The 20,436-nt window shown below is 42.7% G+C and overlaps 1 protein-coding gene across 2 annotated transcripts in view; it reads right to left on the reverse strand.

Annotated features, from left to right (window-relative positions):
• Positions 1–600: 600 nt before the first annotated feature.
• LOC142804020 (protein spinster homolog 3-like) overlaps positions 601–20,436 on the reverse strand; it is a 119,162-nt gene continuing 99,326 nt past the window's right edge. The window contains exons 9-12 of one of the 2 annotated variants that reach the window (XM_075890496.1): positions 18,723–18,821; positions 16,031–16,199; positions 14,493–14,627; positions 836–975 (exon numbers count right to left, since the gene is read on the reverse strand). In XM_075890496.1, the coding sequence (XP_075746611.1) occupies positions 14,509–14,627; positions 16,031–16,199; positions 18,723–18,821 (387 nt within the window). In that variant the 3' untranslated portion in view covers positions 836–975; positions 14,493–14,508. Of the gene's footprint in view, positions 976–14,492; positions 14,628–16,030; positions 16,200–18,722; positions 18,822–20,436 lie in introns of both variants that reach the window. The other variant, XM_075890497.1, reaches the window with a different exon arrangement.

The raw sequence follows: 20,436 nt of genomic DNA on the forward strand, positions 1-20,436 counted from the left end.
TAGCAAGTTATTACAGTAACAACTGTCACAACTATGTCCCTTCAATTCATAAACCTATCATATTAATTTATCAGTAAGGCACAAGTTTTCATTTGGAAACATTCATTGATATTAGCTAGAAGTGTATAAATACTTTGTAATCCCAACTGCTATCAAAAGCACCCATGCCTGACACTGTGAAACGAAATACAAACAGGCTTTCACATGGCATATGCAAGCGACTTTCAAGCTATTTTTCAGATTAAACCTTAAAAATTGTATAAACTTGTAATCATCAGGCAATTTTGCGTAAATTCAATAAATTTTTAGGTGTTACCGCACGAGAGAAGTAACGAAACTCTCAGTACAGATGCTTATCTTCATGCAAAAAAAAACTGCAGTGATTGTAAACGAAACAATGTATAGATCACACGATTGCATGACTAGGCAATAGCCACGTTCATCTATTAACAATTACAAATTATTGCCACATGAAACAATATCGAAGTGACCATGTAAGAAAGGTACTGGTACAGGCTTCCTGCTCGAGGAAGGTTCACAATAGCACACTTCACACTTGAATGGCTCAAAGCTCACACAACAGTCTATGATATGTCAACCATCCATTGCAAGAGTTCTTTGCAGATGACCACACCCAATGACTGCCCACTGCTTCTACAGTGCTTAGCGTATGAAATGTTCATTGTAACATCCAACAATCACTTTGGCAAGCACTGATCCTTGAATCTTGCACTGCTATCGTAGCTAGTCTGCTGGCCTGATCACTCACAGCGAAGGAAGCGATGCTGGGCAAAGTACAAATGCACACTAGGAGTGGCGAAGTCAAAGGGTATCCATCAATGTCGAAGGAGGGGGGAACGGTTGCATTCAGCTCGAGGTATCAATTGTCGTGGGGAATGAGGCGACCTCTGTCTTCTGCCACATTGGGCAGCGACTGGCCCGCATGCGTCTCGCCACCGGGATGGTCCGTCTGGCCTACAGCAAGAATCGAAAGGACAAGCAACAAGGAGATTCATCAAAATTTGACTTGGGAAGGAGAGCAGATCTTGGCACTGCACAATGTTAATGCAGTCAAACCTCCGTACAACAGGCACAGATACTTGAAATTAAATGTAACATTTGTTAAATCACGCATCATTTCTTCGAGTACCATACCCATCAAAATCCTCCCCAATTCTAGGGCATGCAGAAGAACTTAAAGAAGGAAATCTCCACAAAACGTTGCCCATGTAAAAATGTGGATGCGGTCATTTTCCACAAGTAGCTACCATGTGACACTAGTTACCATCCAGTTAATGACCAGTATTATCATTGTCAGATTATCCCACTGGACCCCCCAACGCAGATAGTGTGCACTGCAATGATGTTAGCCATGCTATGGTGCTAGATCTGTAGTGTTAGTCATGCTTTTGGACGTATTTCTCTTGTGACAAAAAGGAGCAATATTAATATGCATGGTTGTCCCGCCGCAGTGGTCTAGTGAATAAAGTACTCGGCTCTTGACCCACGGGTCACAGGATCGAATCGAAGCTGTGGCGGCTGCATTTTGGATGGAAGCGAGAAATGCTGTAGGCCTGCGTGCTCATATTTGAGTGCACATTAAAGAACCCCAGGTGGTGAAAATTTCCAGAGCCCTCAACTACGGCATCTCTCATAATCATATGGTGGTTTCGGGACGTTAAACCCCACATATAAATAATATGTATGGTTATAATAGAATGAAACCTACGAGGTAGCTACAAAGACTATGACAATAAAAGTGTTATCAATGTTCTCGTAGCCATCCATACGTTTGGCACTATTAAAACCATTTACAGTCAACTCTCGTTAATTCAAGCTTGAAGGAACCTCTGTATTTCGTTTTAATTATTAAGAAAATTTAATTATCGGAAGGTCTCGTTGATTTTGTCACACTTAAATTTTGTTGAGGCATTTTTAAACCCTAACTGCACCCTATGAACATAAAGCAGAGGCGTAGGGTCCAAGAGTTTCTTGGCTATTTATTACTGATGAGGCCTTTTAAAGAAATCGTGAATTTCCAACTGCTTTTTTGCTATATGCACAAAGCTCTCTATACCAGTTGAGATGCATTGTGGTTTACCATGCGTATGCTTAGTTTAAACATTTGTTTACTGAGAAAGTCCTTTCCCTTGAAGACCTGAGGCACTTATTTTTAATTTCTAGGCTGTTAGAATTATAAAAGGATGCAAATTTTTAAACAGTAGTGGGAAAGCAGTGGATGTTTCCCAGTGTGGAACTACAAAAAGTATGAATTAACCAAACGATGAAGTTTGAATTAACAGGCTTTTAAATACATTGAAAGAATAGAGGGCCAACCAAAAATTTGAATTTTGTTTGAACTAACCAAAAGTATTAATCTTCAGAGTTTGAATTATTGGGAGTCTACTGCAATATGTACCAGCTGACCTAGACTTCTGTGCCTTTTGGAACTGTCAAGTATAAGAGACTGCATACTACAGGTCAAAAAAGCTTGCAGAGCTTATTCGGACTCACTCACGAAATATATTTTGTGCTAATGGCTCACTCAGACTCAGACTCACCAAAACGTTACGAACCCAAACTCATGATTCAATCTGAGCTTGAGTAAGCGGGAGTGAGTCAACTCATGAATCTGATAGCCTATAATATTAGCTTTATCCAACATGATGTCAATGCTCTTTAACAGTAACGAGTTACGAATTCTCACGAATAAGTAAGGTCATTTTGTTGAAAGAGCTAGATGACAGCATAAGGTATATTTATAAGTTACTTCACTCGAAGAGCTCGCTGGGGGAGGTCAAAGCACCCATGTGATTCGAGTCTCTGATAAAAGAAAATGCAATGGCTATATATTCAAATATGTGTGAGTAGATGTGATTACTATAAACATGAATCCAGGTAAGGCTGAACTTATTGCTGAAGATCCATAGGTCGGCAAAAAAAAAAAAGTGGAACTCACTCAGAATCACTCGGGAACTTTATCTTGCGTTTTTGACTCATCCTACTCAAACTCACCAAAATTTTCCTCTGCCGCACTCGCTCTAATTCACACTAAAGAGTGCTCCCTAGGACTAAAACTCACCTAAATATTACTGACCCAGACTCTGACTTATGGCTCCATTTGAGTCTGAATGAGTCGACTAAGTGAGTTCACTGACCTAGGCTGCATACACAGAACATTATGGTGGATATGTAACACGGCAATGTTTGTTTGAGGCTTCCATAAGTAACCCTAGGCTTGCCTCACGTAAGGCTTACACCCCTTAAAAGTTAAAAAGAAAAGAAAAGGACAACGTCCTTTTATAACTGCATATAGTAGTATTCATTTGCAGAGGCAAAAATGAAAATGCAAGACTAGAAAATTTTCCAATGATACTAAACCAATTATTAGTTTGTTGAAGAGCTTGACTTATGTCTTCTCAAAGCGAAAAACTCAACTACCCCAAAAAAGAAACTTGAAATGGCACATTCTGAATGTGTGAGTGCAGTGACGAATAGATTAGCTTGGCTGGCCAACTTTTCTAGATATATAATGTGGCCACAGTAAACATGTACTTGCATCTTAAAGATGGCTTGCGGTGCTTTTGTAATTTAGCAGTGTCCACATGCGACCGATCAGTTTCGTAAGCTGATCAAAGGGTCAGCAACAGGCATTACGGTGGTTGCTCTAGCACCTCACTTCAAAACACGCTGTTAATTTCCTAGGACATGAATGTTCTAAAAATAGTAACATGCATTTACCATGCATTGTAGTCGAACAGCTTTTAAGGTGGTAAAATCAGGCGATAAATATTGCAATAATTCTTGTATCAAGCGACACATGTATGCTCAATGAGTCCATTAAGCAACAGTGTTAATAAAGCAGTGCACAGGAGAAGCGAAGGAAAGGAAACCATAAACAGTGACACAGGGTTGGTCCCATTCCCATCATTTACATAAGCACATTTGCCTATGTGAAACAAGACAGCCACCAGTTGGTGGCAGCAGCATTAATGCCAAAAGATCACAATGGGAGCCTGACATGTCGTCACAACTTTGCACAGGGCAGTCAATGCATAGTGATCATCAGCAAAGAACGACAAGCATCTGCTCAAAACACAGACAAATTTTGTACACGTAGAGCCCCCCCTTTCACTCCGATCCACAGTCTTGATCACCAGTAATGAGCACTTGTCAGAGACAGTGCTGTATCAGGAGAAAAAAACTAATGCTAGGAAGGAACTTTTGATAACTTCAAGGGCGTGCCATACCCACTACTTTTGATGTGCATGACACTCAACTGCTAACTCAGTACCAATCAAAAGCCCAAGCAAACACTACAGATGATGCAATCATCACCACAAAAATGCTAACTCAGTACTGATCAAAAGCCCAAGCAAACACTACAGATGATGTAATCATCACCACAAAAACAATCATTTCAGTAATTAAACGAAAAACCCACAGCGTTTCTGATAAACTTAAGCAGGGCAGAGCAAGAGAATGCAACTTAAAAGCTCACTGCTGCGATAATGCTCACACACATTTAATATTGCCTCAGAGCCTTCGAAATATATGTGCTAGACGAGCAAGTGGTAGTCAGTGCTTAGCAGTGTCTAAGGCAACAGCAAAATATAGGTATAACGATTGGCAACAGCTACACATTGAGCTGCAGGTCGTGTGCATTGATCCACAAAACTTACAAAAGAATTTAACTTATAAAAAAAAGTTAACAGTGCAAACAATACGAGAAGACTGTTTCATTTTTGCAGACAAGATTACAATTACCAATATGAGGAACATCACAGCTATCCACTGAACACTAGCATTTTGTCGTTCACTGCAGTGTCATGCCATTTTTTTTTTTTTTTTTTTTACTCTGTGACAACCTAAGAAGAAATGGCAACTCCGCTCACAGAACCAGGCGCATTTGCCCTTCACTAGTGAAGGACAGTCGTGCTAGCTTGTTCTTTCTAGAATTGCAAGAACCCTTTCTTAGCTAATTTAGCTACTGCACATATCATAAATTAAGAGTTCATCATTTCTACTTAAATTACTACATTAGGCTGAGAAGCGATGACAGCATCTCGGATGAAATTCCCCAGGATGTCCGAACTTCCTACCTAAAACAAATGACACAAACGCAAGCCTCTATAGACGAAGTGAACTATATGAAACAAACGAAAAGCTCTTGACGTTGTAAAAATGATTAGGCACAATTGGACAAAGAATTTAAGAAAATAATCTCTGTGGGAGGCACAGAAATGACTCTTGGCACAGCCATCATTTTTTTCTTTAGTTGCACCCGAGTATAGCTAACAAACTGTAACTTTAAACAATGAAGTGCTAAGCATGATTCGTGAAGCGGGATCCTGGTACTCGTTGTTGCAGCGCTGCACAATACGAAGAGGACCTACAGTTCCCATACGTTGGCATCATCATCATCACTTCCTGTGAAGTGCAGCTCTGCGAATTGCAAAAGGGCCCCACAACCCAGCACATGATGGCCAATTACTCTCGAAGAAAAGCACACAAGAATGATTTTAAGAGTTAATGGAATAAAAAACAACTGCTTCATGCTTTCTGCTGGTTACATAATCCTGTGCTCAATTTGCAGGTAGGTAAATTGTGTTCCAGTACTAAGCTTCACTATTGAAATTTCTCGTGCAGTATCCTCTCTTGCACACTACGTACTTGCAATTACTTTGAAAGTCACCTTCTAAAGGAAGTTTGATGGGGCTGAACTTTGTTTAGGTGTGTTTCCCATCCCCTTTGTTCTTCTCAAAATTGCACTACTTCACCTATGCAGCGCGATGATTGCCTTCTGAACGATTACACAAGACACTTATCTTACACATAAACTTATATGCCTGCAAAAAAGTGTGGAGAGGTTTAAGGTGTGAGTGTGTGTTTAAAACTGCCACAGCATGTAAGCGTACCTTACTTTACAAGGAAAGTGAGCCATTATGCTTTTGTGTTTATGCTGCATTTCTCATTCATTTGGGCATAAAAAGTCACATGGTCCCAACAAGCTTGATAGTTACAAACATAACATAATGTGCAAGGTCATAAGAACATAAACTACACTGCACTCCATTCTTATTTAAAAAGTTAAATTACTGCACACTTCCTTATGACTGGACGGCCCTGTCATCTTAAACATCAACTAATTGGGGTCTTACAGTATAGCAACAGAGTACTGCAGAACATTTTCGTGCTGAGCAGAAACGATTGAAACAAAAATCTGCTTAGCATTTATCAAACTAATTTTAAACATTAGTACTATCTGCCAATGACACTACCAGGTAGAAAAATAGAAATATGTACAAAATATTCTCTCCTGAAGACCTAAGTGATAGGAGGCAGCTCTGGACAGCCTCAGAATTACAGCTTCCAGTCTTGCTTTAGAAACAAATATTGCAAACTAAACATAACTTTCCGGCTTCATGACAAGGCAGTCATTTGATGAGCACACGCTGTGATGATAGCGAGGGCATAAGTTTGTTACATGCGAACTTGAGTGAACAAATATGCACCAGACTATATTGTATTCTCATTGGGATCAAACATGTACAGACTCTATTGGGTAGATAATGTTCATAGTGTGTAAAAGACAGCTGCCATGAAAGCAGACATACCCTGCCCCATATTGTGCACAAATAGCAATGGAAATGAAGGCAAATGCATATCTGCTATGATCAAAACTTTTCATACCAGTATCAAATAAACTTTTTTTTTAAATACAGTAATATCTTGTTGACTCAAAGTCATAAAAACCAAAAAAAATTTTCGTGATAAATGGATTTTCAAGATAACAGAGTGGTGCTAATTGCCGGGGAAAATGAGCGCTTTTTACAAAAACCACTACTGCTCTTCAGCGGCAGTTTCTCATCATTCTTCTCCTACAGGTTTAAAAGTGAAAAAGTAACATACAAGAGACTTCAACTGGCTGGGTGTTGCCCAACTGCCATTTTATTTAGCAGAGAAAAACTGCGTAATGCTCGTCTGCTTTGTGATCGTTCTCTAGTTTCAGAAGGCATCCTCCAGATTCTTCACGCATTGCATCAATTGATCTTCCCCGTCACTGCACTCAACCTTATCTCGAAGCAAGTGCAGTAAATTTCTTGGCTCAGAAGATGTCAGCACCTCTTGAGGTGGTTCATCATCGTTGTTGTCTCCGCAGTCTCCTACGTTAGTGGCCGTTTGAACGATTTCGACGTCCATCATTTCTGTGGTCATCGCCACATCCTGCTCACAGCGCGTACTCCAGAAAAGTCCCATCATTTTCAGTGGCACCGTTACCTGTAAGCTTCACTACCTCTTCAAAATGTTCCTCACAGTCTGTGAAGTACTCTGTCTCTGCCGTCTCTGCTTCTGGCAAACTAGCGCGACGTGAAAACTAAGCGTGCGTAAAGCAGTTGGCGATAGTCGCTGCGCGAACTTGCCGCCAAACGCTTCTGAAAAGGTGCACAGCTCCCAGCAAGGCAAATTTTGTAGCCTTTGCTATTTTCATAAGACAACAAAATTTTATGGAGAATGGTGTTTCGGTAGACTTTTCGGGCCACTTTGACAACACCTTGGTCTATCGGCTGCAGCACAGACGTCATTATTGCAGGCAGAAACTCCACTTTCACTACCTCTGAATTCTCTATTTTGCCGTGGCCTGGGCAGTTGTGGACAATGAACGAAAATGTTCTGTTTTTCTTGGCCATCTTGTTATCTATGGAGCGACCATACCTTTAAAAAAAAAGTAGCAGTCATCCACACTGCTCTATTAGTAAGATAGATAGTGCCATTCGGCAGTTGTGCATTTCTAAAGCACCTAGGCTTAAGAGCTTTGCCAATTATGAGTAATGGCAGCTTCTCTTCACCTGTGGCATTTGCCCCGAAAAGGACAGTGACCCTGTCCTTCCATTGTTTCACTCTCAAACACACACCGCCCTTCGGTGTGAAGGTGCGCCACGGAAACATTTAAAAAAAAGGGCTGCCTCCTCAAGGTTGAAAATTTCGCTGTCAGTGTAACTCTCCCGCAACTCGGTGAACCAGCTGCTGCGCTAATTGTCTGCAGTCGCTGCGTCTGTGGTGCCGCTCTCGCCGTGCACTGACTTATACACCACACTGTTTCTTTTTTTTGAAGTGGTCAAACCAGCCGCTGCTGCAACTGAAGTCTGTGTGCCCCATTTGCAAGGCCAGAGCGTGTGTTTTCTTCATCACTACTGATGTGGTGACGAAAAAGTTGACCACTATGGCATTTCGCAACCGCGAAACATCAATGCCGCTTCAACATCTGTGAACTTCGACCCTCGAACCCGCTTGCGCTGACTGGAGAAGCTTTGCTGAAATTCATCAAGCACCTTCTGTTTGTTTTTAGCATGATCAAAAGCATACACAAAAGGATGACGAGTTCCTGCACGATGCTCGATTTCGTTTGGCCTCCTTTCTCCACTTCCTTAATTTTTTTCCCCAGCGTTAGCGACTTCCGCAGCTATGACGCCATGCATGCCGCACTTCCGCTAAGTTGCCGCTCCTCACAGTGAGCGAAAAATACGTACCGCTTGATTCGCACAGATGGACGGGAAGCACACCTCAGAAAAAATCATGTGCACTGCACAAAGCGAACGAGACCATCGACGCCAAGAGTGGGCAGAGGGCCTCCCTGCTACAGTGTACTGGAAGAGGGCAGTGGGCTTACTCAGCTGCTCCTCTGACGCAGCTGGCATTGCATAGGATAGGTGGTGCCACAGGCAACTTCAAAAGAAGCTTCACTTGAAAAATCTGCTCACCACTGGCCGCACGCGAGTTGCGACACACAATTCTTTTATATTTGAAACAATCTTGCTAGTATTAACTGCTATTTGACTATAGTGAGGGCGCCTGTTCCTTTTGGTTTATCTTTTTTCCATTTTTTTCTGCGACAGAAATTGCAAAGAGTGAGCCGGATAACAGCCAACACAATTCATGCCTTTCTTTCTTCCTTCTTTTTTTAGTGCCACACAGTTAATGCCATTTTTTATTTTGGCACGCTTGATAATTGATATGTGGGGTTTAACGTCCCGAAACCAACATATGATTATGAGAGATGCCGTAGTGGAGTACTCCGGAAATTTTGACCACCTGGGGTTCTTTAACGTGCACCCAAATCTGAGCACACGGGCCTACAACATTTCCGCCTCCATCGGAAATGCAGCTGCCGCAGCCGGCATTCAAACCCGTGACTTGCGGGTTAGCAGCCGAGTACCTTAGCCACTAGACCAACGCAGCGGGGCCTTTGGTGCACTTGAGTTCATTGCATATTCACTATATCTTTTTCGACCACATTGCATTTCCTGGTGAGCGTAGGCGAGATTTTGTCTTGGGGGTACAAACTTGGGTTGCACATAATCTTGGTGAGGGGGGATTGCTGGTATAGCTTAGGTGGAGGATGGTGCTGGTGTGGCTTGAGAGGGCAAGTGCCCCTTTTCTACCCCCTGTCAACACCCAAGCATTTGCCCCTGCAAGGCAGCTCGCGAAAAGGGACGATGTAGTTTCCTACATCGTCCTTTTACTGACGATGTATTATCCTACATTGATTGATATGTGGGGTTTAACGTCCCAAAACCACTATATGATTATGAGAGACGCCGTAGTGGAGGGCTCCGGAAATTTAGACCACCTGGGGTTCTTTAACGTGCACCCAAATCTGAGCACACGGGCCTACAACATTTCCGCCTCCATGTATTATCCTACATCGTCAGTAGCCGTGTAGACTTAGTTTTTTGTATCAAGACTATGCTTAAATTTCACCTTCAGGCACTTGTCCCCGCCTTTCTGTCCGCGTCTAAGCAGTGCGGTCTCATTTCAAAACAGTTATGTATCACCAACTCGCCCAATCAACCAAATTGACAATTCACCTTCCAGTTCCTAATCAGAGAATAGAGCATGCCCGCTTCTTTGCCAAGCTCAAAAATGCAGGTATGCTTGCTGGGTTTGTGCCTTCACTCTGCTAGAGCGAAAAATTGTGCCTTGATTATTTTTATTCTACTTTAGATGTAGCACGAATGATAGTTTTCTGGGGACTATCATTTTTCTTCATTATTGACCACCATTCAATAAGGGAGATGGGGGAAGTGCTGCAATGAACCTTTGCCCCCCTCCTTTCCTCTGATAGGGTACTCTAAGCACGCTTATGATTGTCTGTCTGAAGTTTCTGGCGTCTTCCTTTTAAGAACGCTCCTCTCTTTCATCGGCTTTTTCTAAGGTAGGCTGGCAAATTGGGAAGAATCGTGGCACAGCATATCAGCGAAGATTGGGTCTCCCACAAGGTATACACACTTCTTTTACATCGATAATGTGCACATAGCTTCTAAGCGCATGGCGCAGTTCGAAGTGGAGCTCGTGCACTGCACTGGTGTTTTCCAAGGGCCTGTCCCCTCTGACATGTTCTTTTCGCATTCTTTAGGCCTGTTCTGAATTTTTGACAAGAAACGACAGCTTCGACTCGCCCTTCACGTACACATAGTCTGTTTGGCCCGTAGCGGCACTGGTTTTTCCGACGTGGCGTAGAACGGGCACAAAAAGGCACACTAATTTGACGAATGCTGCATACAGCTAAACGCTCCGGCAAAAAAAAAAAAAACTTGGCGCTAAAACGTCTACCGAAATGAAACGTGACTTGGCAACTGCTCGTCTGGAAGAGCTGGCCGCCTCTTTCAGCCACAACCGTCCTCCCAAGTTCTAGTGATGACAATGCAAGCGTCGCCGCCCGAGCAAATAGAAAAGCATGAATTGGCAACGTTTGCGGAGCCATCTGACCACAGAGCCTCCGCCGGAAAGTGAGCCCACTGCCCTCTTCTAGTACACTGCATCTCTGCTCAGCGCATGTGGCACATAACGTGCCACAGGTTTGCTTGACAAATTTGATATGTCGCTGGGCTGATATTTCGCGCTCTTCGCGTTCCCGGAAAGCATCAACGTAGTAGCAGGCGCAGCAAAATGAGAAAAAAAAAAAAAAAAGCGATGGACTTCAGCCGTGGCAGCATTGTGCAAATCTTGTGAAATGGTCCAACAGCAGAATTTTCGTTCCACTCCCAGTCAAGATTTCGAGTTATTTGCAATCCGACCCAAAATAGAGATAAAGGGAAAAAGATACATGGGACGTATAAAAAAATGTTTGGTGCCGCGAAAAATTTCAACTTAGTCGATTTTTCGAGACATGCAAGTTCAAGTGATGTTTTGGTTAATATGTGGGGTTTAACATCCCAAAACCACCATATGATTATGAGCGACGCCGTAGTAGAGGGCTCCGGAAATTTCTACCACCTGGGGTTCTTTAACGTGCACCCAAACCTGAGCACATAGGCCTACAATATTTTCTCCTCCACCGAAAATGCAGCCGCTGCAGCTGGGATTCAATCCCGCAACCTGCGGGTCAGCAGCCAATACATTAGTCACTAGACCACCGCGGCAAGGCTATGCGAGTTTGAGTTAACGAGGTATTACTGTAAGCACCTATGAAATGTAGCAGCTTCACTTGTGTGCCACTACATTGCCAGCCACAGAAGGCTAGCATTTCTGTAAAGCCCAACACACCAAAGCTACAGAATGTACCCCTGTATAAAGTGCATGTTCAGAGTAGTAGTAGCGAGAAAGCTCATAATAAAAAATGTGCTGGTTCACCTCCAGCGCAGGTAAATGGAGTAAAAGAACAAATACATGGTTCGTACCAAAGAACAGGCAGCCAAAACACTTTGGTCAAAAGGCTCACATATTCTTCGAGTTTGTTTGACAGGGCACAAAAAAGAAACAGCTTTTACAAACAGCATATCTTGCTTGATGCAAAACAGGATAATTACTGAACATCTCCGAGGAGTGCGCTCTCGCAGTTTTGAAGTTCCACAAGGTATTGTCCCATGAGCATCAAAGGTGAACACGCCAATTACGAAGCGCTAGCTTATGGCATTTGCTAAATATCTCAGAACTGTCCAGAAGCTCAAGCCACACATCTCAGATGGCTCCATGTCTCGGATACCTCTATATACTGGCATTTTTTCAAGAAAAATTACTGCTAAAATAGCATCAGATCTACAGCTGAAAATTCCCGTAACCCTACTGAGGCCTGGAAAAAGCTTCAGTGAAAACGGCAATGAAGAACATTTCAAATACACTTTTTAAGTCGGTTTGTTATAACTGAAACAGTAATGCAAGAAAGTCCCGACTGAAAATCCTTCAAAAAAGCTTGTCTACATTATTAGTTGGAAATTAGCCCCTCATCAAAGTTGCTACATTGTCAAGTACAGCCAATCATAGCTGCCATTAAGCAAAAGCATGAGATCCCATTAAAACATGGTAAAAAAAATAGTCATTATCTGCTAAAATTACTCTAAAAATCCACTGAAAATGCCCCACCAAAAGTGCCCTGCAGAATTTGTTAAAAACAATCGAATTTTTGCTTCTGATCAACCAATCTATTATACTTTTCATTGAAAATTCACTGAAAACATTTCAGTGCACGTGATGCCAAATGCCTACTCACATAACGCTACATGGCAGATCAACTCAGTTTTGCGCATATTTTAATGCAATCTAGAAAAAGTACTTTGAGCTGCCACATTTACTCTTCATAGAGCAATAAAGTCATAATTGGTTTAGGACACATTTCATCAAGCTGGTCTATGATTTGAGAACACGGTTGAGTTCAATTAATGCAAAGCCTATCTGAATAGCTCCTTGCAATACCTCAAGACTTTCCAAGTCTACGCTTGGGCACTTGGTGCTTACTTCTAGCACAAGTGTTAGAGAAAAGAAAAATTGATATTGTACTTCCCATCTTAGTGTCAGCTTAGGATACAGAAAAAATAACATGGCAGGAAAGTAAAAAGAAAACACAAAACAATGTGGCATGTACCCGCCAAATATTTCATGCTGCTGGATGGCCTGGCATGGACACAATAAGAGAGAAGTGGAACGGGAGAGTTTGATATAGAAAATGGCAAAACGACATCCAAATATCGCAAAAGTGAAATGACGTGAAATTGCCTAGTGTTCGTGGTGATCAACACCAAAAATGACTGCAAAGATAAGTTGACCCTTTGAGACGCTATGTACACAATTGTGTACACCATTCGTTCTTACTGTTTGCAGCAAGTAGAGGCTGAGAAAGAGCAAAATAAGTTGTACTTTGGCTGAATTGAACCTTCTGCACTATAAGATTGTCCTCACTTAACTTCATTCTACAGTGTACTGATATATATGATTACTTTTCTAAAGACAGTATCACGTTTAACCAGTCGTGCGACAAGCCACTTCCTTCAAGCAATGTGAAAAGCAGGGATTTTGTTTGCAAAAACTGAACATAACTAAGTATGAATTTTCTACTTTATTCCTAGCCTGAGATTTTATTCTGTTTATGCCAGAAGTAAGCATCCATGACTTTAGAATAAAGAAATATTTAATTGCAACTTAGTTAAGATGAGTCACTATAACATACATAAATACAACAATTACCTCATTCTTGTTGTTGCAACCAAATACTGAGTGCCTTGAAGCAACTTTATAGCGATTTGACACATTTAGGGACAGTTTTTTATCAATGGCGACTGAGACATGTTTTCAATTTTCATTAGACAGCATTAAAAATTCAATATGGCCACACACACAAACACGTGTATTGTTCAGACAACTAGGAGAAAATGAAGCAAACAAAAAAGTAACCCGACTCACAACAGATACTGACACGAACAACTGATCCGCAAATGAGAACAAAGGGTGCCAGAAACTTGTTCGCAGAATTCATATACTTGGAGGTGCTGTTATTTTTTCCCCAACAAAAAACGGCATGTCACATTTCCACCACGCTCGCAGCTTTACCTTACGTCTGAAATACATCATTTCTTTTTTCTCGATTGACTTCTTTTTTAATATGTAACTTGATTTACACTTGTTCTCAACTATATTTTCCAAATATGTAAGGCTGATGAAAGAATGTAGCAATGCTGATCAGGTTTAACTGGAGTAATGTGCTGCTCATAGCAATGAGCACTAACTGATGATCCCTTCATATCAATATTTACTAACCCAAAATGAGCTATTCTAGAAAATAAAATGGTAAGACTTTGTTCAACCCTTATAAAAAAAACATGTGCACTATACAACACGTTCACAACCATAACATTCGTATCGTGCAGTGCCTGAAGTGAATAGGAAAACAGTGAATTACCAAAAATAGTAAAATCTTCTCTGACATCAATGGTAGAAGGCCTTGGCAAGAACTATTTAGGGCCTGTTGGTGCACAATCGACAAAATTTTTGAACGTGGAAAAGACTTTTTATGCACCGTGTTTTCTGCACTATAAAACTCTGTGACTGTGGCTGAACAAAAAAAAAAGAAGGTACACTAGCCACACTACTACGATAAACAAAATTTCCCTTAAAAACCCAGACACACAATTTGCTAAATGCTCAAAGAACTGGCATGAGGCATGGAGCGAATTGATCAAGAGGCACATGTGGTCGATTGCGTGTCCTGCTGGACGCACATAGTAGCAGGCCAGATCAGTGAACGCGCTCTTTCCTCCGCACCACTCTGTCTTCCAGCAAGGGCACAGTGCAGGAGGTCATGTCGCCACGATCCAAGGGGTCGTCAAATGAGCATGACGAGCCCTTGAGCATCTCTGAAACAGCCAAGCGTGCACCACATTGCACACCTTTACTCGTGTACTTAAGGACCCATTCGTGCCAGTGACTCACCGTGAATGACCATGAGTGGCATCCATTGACGGCATAGAGTTTCCTAAATATTCACTAGAAAGAACTCTGGCATTTAGTGTCTATGGGAGCTGCAACTCACGGCGCTTCAGCAAGCATGGGAATGATGGGTAGTACCAGGATTTGTCTAATCTTCGTACTTCTGGCTCTGTGTGCGTTCGCGTGGCTTGGAGCTGTTTTCTCACGAAACAAAAATCAGCAAATGTTAAGCAGTTGCACTTCATCACCTTATTCTTTTAAGCTTACCATTTCAAATCGGGTCACAAAGTTCAAAAGAGGTTCATTCTTTCCCTTGAAACAAAACCGAAACACAGCAGTAAAAGAAGCCACAAGTGCGATTCGCCGCCCGAAAGTACGAAGACTAGGCAGATCTGTGTACTATCCATCATTACCATGGTCGCTGAATGATCGCAGCGACAGAGCCTTCTCTAGTTAATTTTAGAAAGCTCTATGATTGACAGTGACCAACATTTACAATAAGAAGTGCAACACTGCCACACTAAAATGTCTCGTGACGGTGCCATTTGCATCTAATCTGCTAGCAGAAACTAGCACTGACACTGCTACATCAAATTTCAGTGCACGCTGATGTCGCGCTTCTGCAACGCTAACAGGTTCAACAGCTTCTTGAATCAAGCCGAAGAGCTGATAAGCCCACAGAGTGCCTTGTCGGGCAAAGTAACAATGTAGTCACTCGACCTTTGTGACTAGCCAGCGTGACTACTGACCGACAGAGAGGCGATTAATTTGTATCTCTGTCGATATGGAAACTAAGATGCCACAGCTGGATAGAATGTGCCCAGAGTAAGAAGTTTTTGTCGGCAAACACCGATGAAATATGACTGCCCAGTATTGAGTGGCATCATCGGTAAAGAAGATTCCATATACAACTGCACGGTCTTACCGTGACTAAGAAAAAAAGAAAGAGCAACAGGAGCTTTCAAGTTAGAGACATCTTTAAGGTATAAGGAATAACCGGAGTGCACTGAACCCTAGCACAAGAAAGGAAAGGTAACAGTCCCTTTCTACTAATTGTCCGTTTCCTTCGGAGCTAGTATTTTTGTTCAAACTCCAGAGATGGCCTATTCCAGCGAATTAAATTACAGAGATGATCCGCACAGTCTTACTGTTCGAGGATGAGTCTGAGTTCAGTCTACTGCATCCGACATCAATACAATGTATGCGCAAGCAATGCAGAAGCTGTGATTAGCTTCAGCCTAGGAGCAAGGGGCAGGCCACACGACACGCGGATGCGACCTGCCACAATGAATCGGAGAAACGAGTACCGACATGCAGAACAATCACTCACCACGGGTGAGAGCAGCGCAGTCCTCCCTGTCAGCCACAATGTGCCAGGAGAGGACGACGAAGAACAGACTGCCCAACACCAGCACAGCCACAGGCAGAAACAAGGCGTACTGCAGGCTGAAGTAGTGGGCCGCCACATCCGTTCGGCCCACCAGGATTGCATCGTATATCTGCACAACACCAAACAGACAACTTTTTCTATCCCCTGCACTCTAATATATCACAACATGTTGCCGGGCTCGCAGGTTTGTTCTTGAGCAAAATGGTTGTGATGCAACCCGAAGCAAAGAGTGCAATAAAGAAAGAAGTGTCCACAACACTCTCTCCTATCTTGAATTGTCAGTTCACGTTGCTGCATTTGATTGCTGCCTAGATATCAATGCACGGCTGTGGTTGTTGCCTGCAGCAACTGAAACACTGCATTGCTGAACACGTGAACGATAGGAGAATTCCCGATGTGAAGGAAACAAACAGTTATAAGGGAGGACTGCACAATGTTATAGAAAGATAGAAAGAGTGGAAGAAGGCAGATCAGTATATCAGTCCCACAGACATCAAGATCTGCTTGCCCCCATTTACCTAATAAGGCAAGGGCCCCTGAATTTCCTAAATAGTGCAAGTGCTTTGTATTCATCACATGGAGGATAAAGCATGAGATTAAAATAAAATTTTATTTAATTTCTGGAAACAAATTGAACGGGCTAAAATGTATTCATTATAACATTTCATGAAAACATAAATTACTTTCTCTAACCACTGCAAGCTTTTGGAAGACCGAGAGAACAAAAGATGAGGAAGCAGAGGGGCGAGTGCTCCTTTGCAGTAAGAACCAAACAACAATAATGGCGAACCAAGAAAAAAGTGGATGAATAAATGAACGCAAGTACATTTCAGTGCTTGCACAAAGCATGTAGTCACTGTTCCCATGTTGTACACTCATCGAAAAAAGGTCTTTGTTGAAAATGAGTAATACTAGTATTATTTCTAACACCTAATCTTTGCTGCTTGCGCAAATGCCCGGAAGAAGTAGCCTAATTCTTTGTACAGCACTGCACAATTTTTCACTTTATGCTGTTAACAGATACCAAAGACCATTTGACTGTATTTTTGATGAATTATTCTCACGGCAAAAAGCTGCATAGTGTCGATTCATGTTCCAACTGGATAAGGCACGCACACAGACAGAGACAGTAGAAGGAAAATGGAAACAACACGGGCACGCCTTATTCAGTCTGAACACGAATTGATACCGTTTAATCCAATTATCCGGGCTACTGCAATACATGTGTGGATGCTTTTTTTTATAGATATTGAAGACTTGTTTGTGCAGTTATGGTATGTAGTAATACTACTCGCAATTTTGTGTGAAAGAACGACCAAGCTAGTTGCCCATTACACGTCCTTACTATTCCGAGGTTCTATGCTGTCACAAACAAGCGCTCAAGATAGCGCACGGCTCCGATTTCTAAGGGCTCCGTAAAAACAGGCGCCAAGCAGATGCAACAAGAATCGGCATAAAGAAAAAACAGCATCAAAAGACTCGCCCCCTCGAAAAAGACGCCACGCCAATCAACCTCCTCGCACTTGTCACCGAGCGAACTCTAGAAACATCTAAAAGAAAAGGGGCGTGGTGCTGCATAGTTGCATCAGATTACAAGAGAGGTCCCGCCCTTTCCACAGCCTTGGCAGGGCGGCGGACGGAGAAAACGCCTAGAAATTTCAGGAAACCAGGAGCTAGTGCATATAAGCAAGCAGCGAAGGGAGACGCATCAAGAATATGAAGAAAGTTTTCCACCAGCGTGCAAAGGCTTGTCTTACAGGCAGGAGATGAAGCGTAGTTTTCCACCTGCAGGTGAAGGCTTGTCTTAGAAGCAGGAGATGAGTGTGTGCTTATCGCCCGCGGGCTAAAACATGCTCTGCAGTAGCAGCGCGTGAGTGACTAATGTGTTACTGTCAAAAAAGTTTCGTTATTGAAGCGGGATCAGTTGACGACGCGAGAGTTTCCTGGAAGAAAAACCTCGGATGCAGCGGGACGACAACCGGCGCTGGACTTTGAGTGTGTGTTTCCTTGAAGAAAAGCATTCAAGCTTTGCTCCACGAACATTGGACTGAATACGTGTGACGAACATTTTAGTCTGTAAGTGCCTTGTTTAGTAAATGTATGAGATTGCATTAGAGCGCGTGTTATTGTTTGTGTTCATTGTTTTGAATTTATCGGAGTTCCTTGTGAGTTGCATCATTATGCATTATTGCCAAGAGTGCATAATTGTATGTTTTGTTCTTCCTTGTTTAAGAATATATTTTTGTTTTGTTATCAACCCTCAGCTCTGCCTCATTTTTTTTTTACCACAGCAGGCGTTCGCTACACACCAAAAAAACCAACACTAAATTGTCTGCACTTTCGTGGTGCTGACGCATCATCCCTTGGAATCAGCACCATGATTGCCTTTCTGATAACGGGACTAGTGACATATGCCCAACCACTGGTGAAAGATACTGGGCTCTTCATAGAATGCAGGCTCGAAACAGCTGCCCAAGTGATCCCTTCAAGCCACTCACATGTGTTGAGAGCTCCCACACCTGCAGGGGAAAGCTGCTCATGCACATGACACTTAAGTAATCTGGGCACTCGGTGGTCTTGTCAATTAGACACTGGATGCATGCGGTCCTTGGATCACAGTTAAATCACTCACCACGCCAACGATGTATGGACTGCTGGCGTCACCCAGCAGATGGGATATTAAGATCTGGAAGGCAGCACCCGTGGCTCTTCGTGAAGGCACCAGGATGTACTGCAAGAAAGAAAAAGCCCAAAAGCTCCTTCTCACGTGGCAACTCAGAGGCATTTAGGCTGAACCATGCACACACAAGATCCGCATCCTAAGTCCATGGCCTACACCTCAGAAACAGCAGTCAACAGTACCTGTAAATACAGGCGAATGTCGCTCAAAACATTCACCCACCTGTCATGATACCCATGGGCTGATGTGGCAAGAAGTCATATAGAATGCCACAACTAAACAGCATACTTCAGTGCAACTAGATTGCAGCTACAAATGCAAGAAAAAAATCCCTGGTAGTGACATCACGGCAGTAACCTCAGACTTTTTTTCTTTTAGCACCCATTAATTTCATTCTCTATAATAACTACATCAGAGCATATATATATATGTTTTCTTGGGCTCAGTCAGCACCGCATGTGATATTGGATTCCAATAGCAGAGTCAGAGCAGATGACGGACTCTGCAAGTGAGCACTCAACTCTGGCATAGAGCAATGTCTCCAAATCCACAACTGGAACACAATCCGTGCTGCTGGAGCAAGCATGAGAACATGGAGGAGGAGGAAGTGCTTGAGTTACCCAGAATACCTTGCCTGTAGCTATTCGATTGCACAGTCGAATTCAGTCCAATTCACACTCGCACCCACATTTGTATTGTTGCAGTCACTGTCCGATGAATCACTCGTGAAGCAATTAGTTTTCCGATTTGGAGCTGCCACTACCGAGCAGCAGAAGCAATACCGCATGGCTCGCCCAGTCGCACCCATGTCATCTACCATTACTGGCAAGACTCACGACACCACTGCAAACAGACAAATGTGGTAATAAAGGGGCCAAAACACGGTCACCCACCAAATTGCAGTTCACAGCAAAAATTGAAGTAGAGGGTCGGTCTACTGTGCCTGTACATAGATGAAAAAGGGACTTTGAAAAATAGTTCATAGCAAAATGAGCCCAAGAAGTTGTTGGCTATAAACCCTGCCCACCAACGGTTTTGCCATGGCGCATGTGACGTCGTGTACTTTATGAAGCCATTATCTTCTATTCAAGTTTTAGCCACTGCAAATTTTTCAACTTTCGGTGATGAACTCAAGCAAGCTCCAACTGCACTGTTGTACATGCGGCTGACCATGAAACAAGATTGTTGGCCAAAATACAGACACTGGCAAAGCAAGCGGCTTGTTACATCACGGCTTGCATGTGCACCAGTGTTGCCAGACTCTCTGGCCATCTGTGTGTTTGTAAAGATGCTCGTTATAAATTGAATGCTCAGCCTAATGTGCTGAAATTTCACCACCTTGTTTATTAACCCACATAACACAGGTCATAAGTGAGAATTGGCTGTCAAGGACCCTTCAAAGAAAACACATCACGCCAAGCTCCGGTCCGCTCTCCTGATTTTGGCAGAGAAATTTTTCATGCTCCTAGAAGTGACCTTCGCTCTGAATCTACTCTGGCTCTCTCATTGGAACCCTCCACTCCTGCCCTCACTTTGCCATCGGAACACACTTCCTACAAAAAGAGTGGAAAAGCCTGCCGTAAGTACACTATTGGAATTCAACATAAACAAAGCAACCTTTCTTTTTGGACTCATTCAATGTTTTTATGGCCTGTTATGGGGCCCC

The sequence above is a fragment of the Rhipicephalus microplus genome, chromosome 3 (genome assembly GCF_043290135.1).
Source record: "Rhipicephalus microplus isolate Deutch F79 chromosome 3, USDA_Rmic, whole genome shotgun sequence".
In the NCBI taxonomy this organism is placed as follows: domain Eukaryota; kingdom Metazoa; phylum Arthropoda; class Arachnida; order Ixodida; family Ixodidae; genus Rhipicephalus; species Rhipicephalus microplus.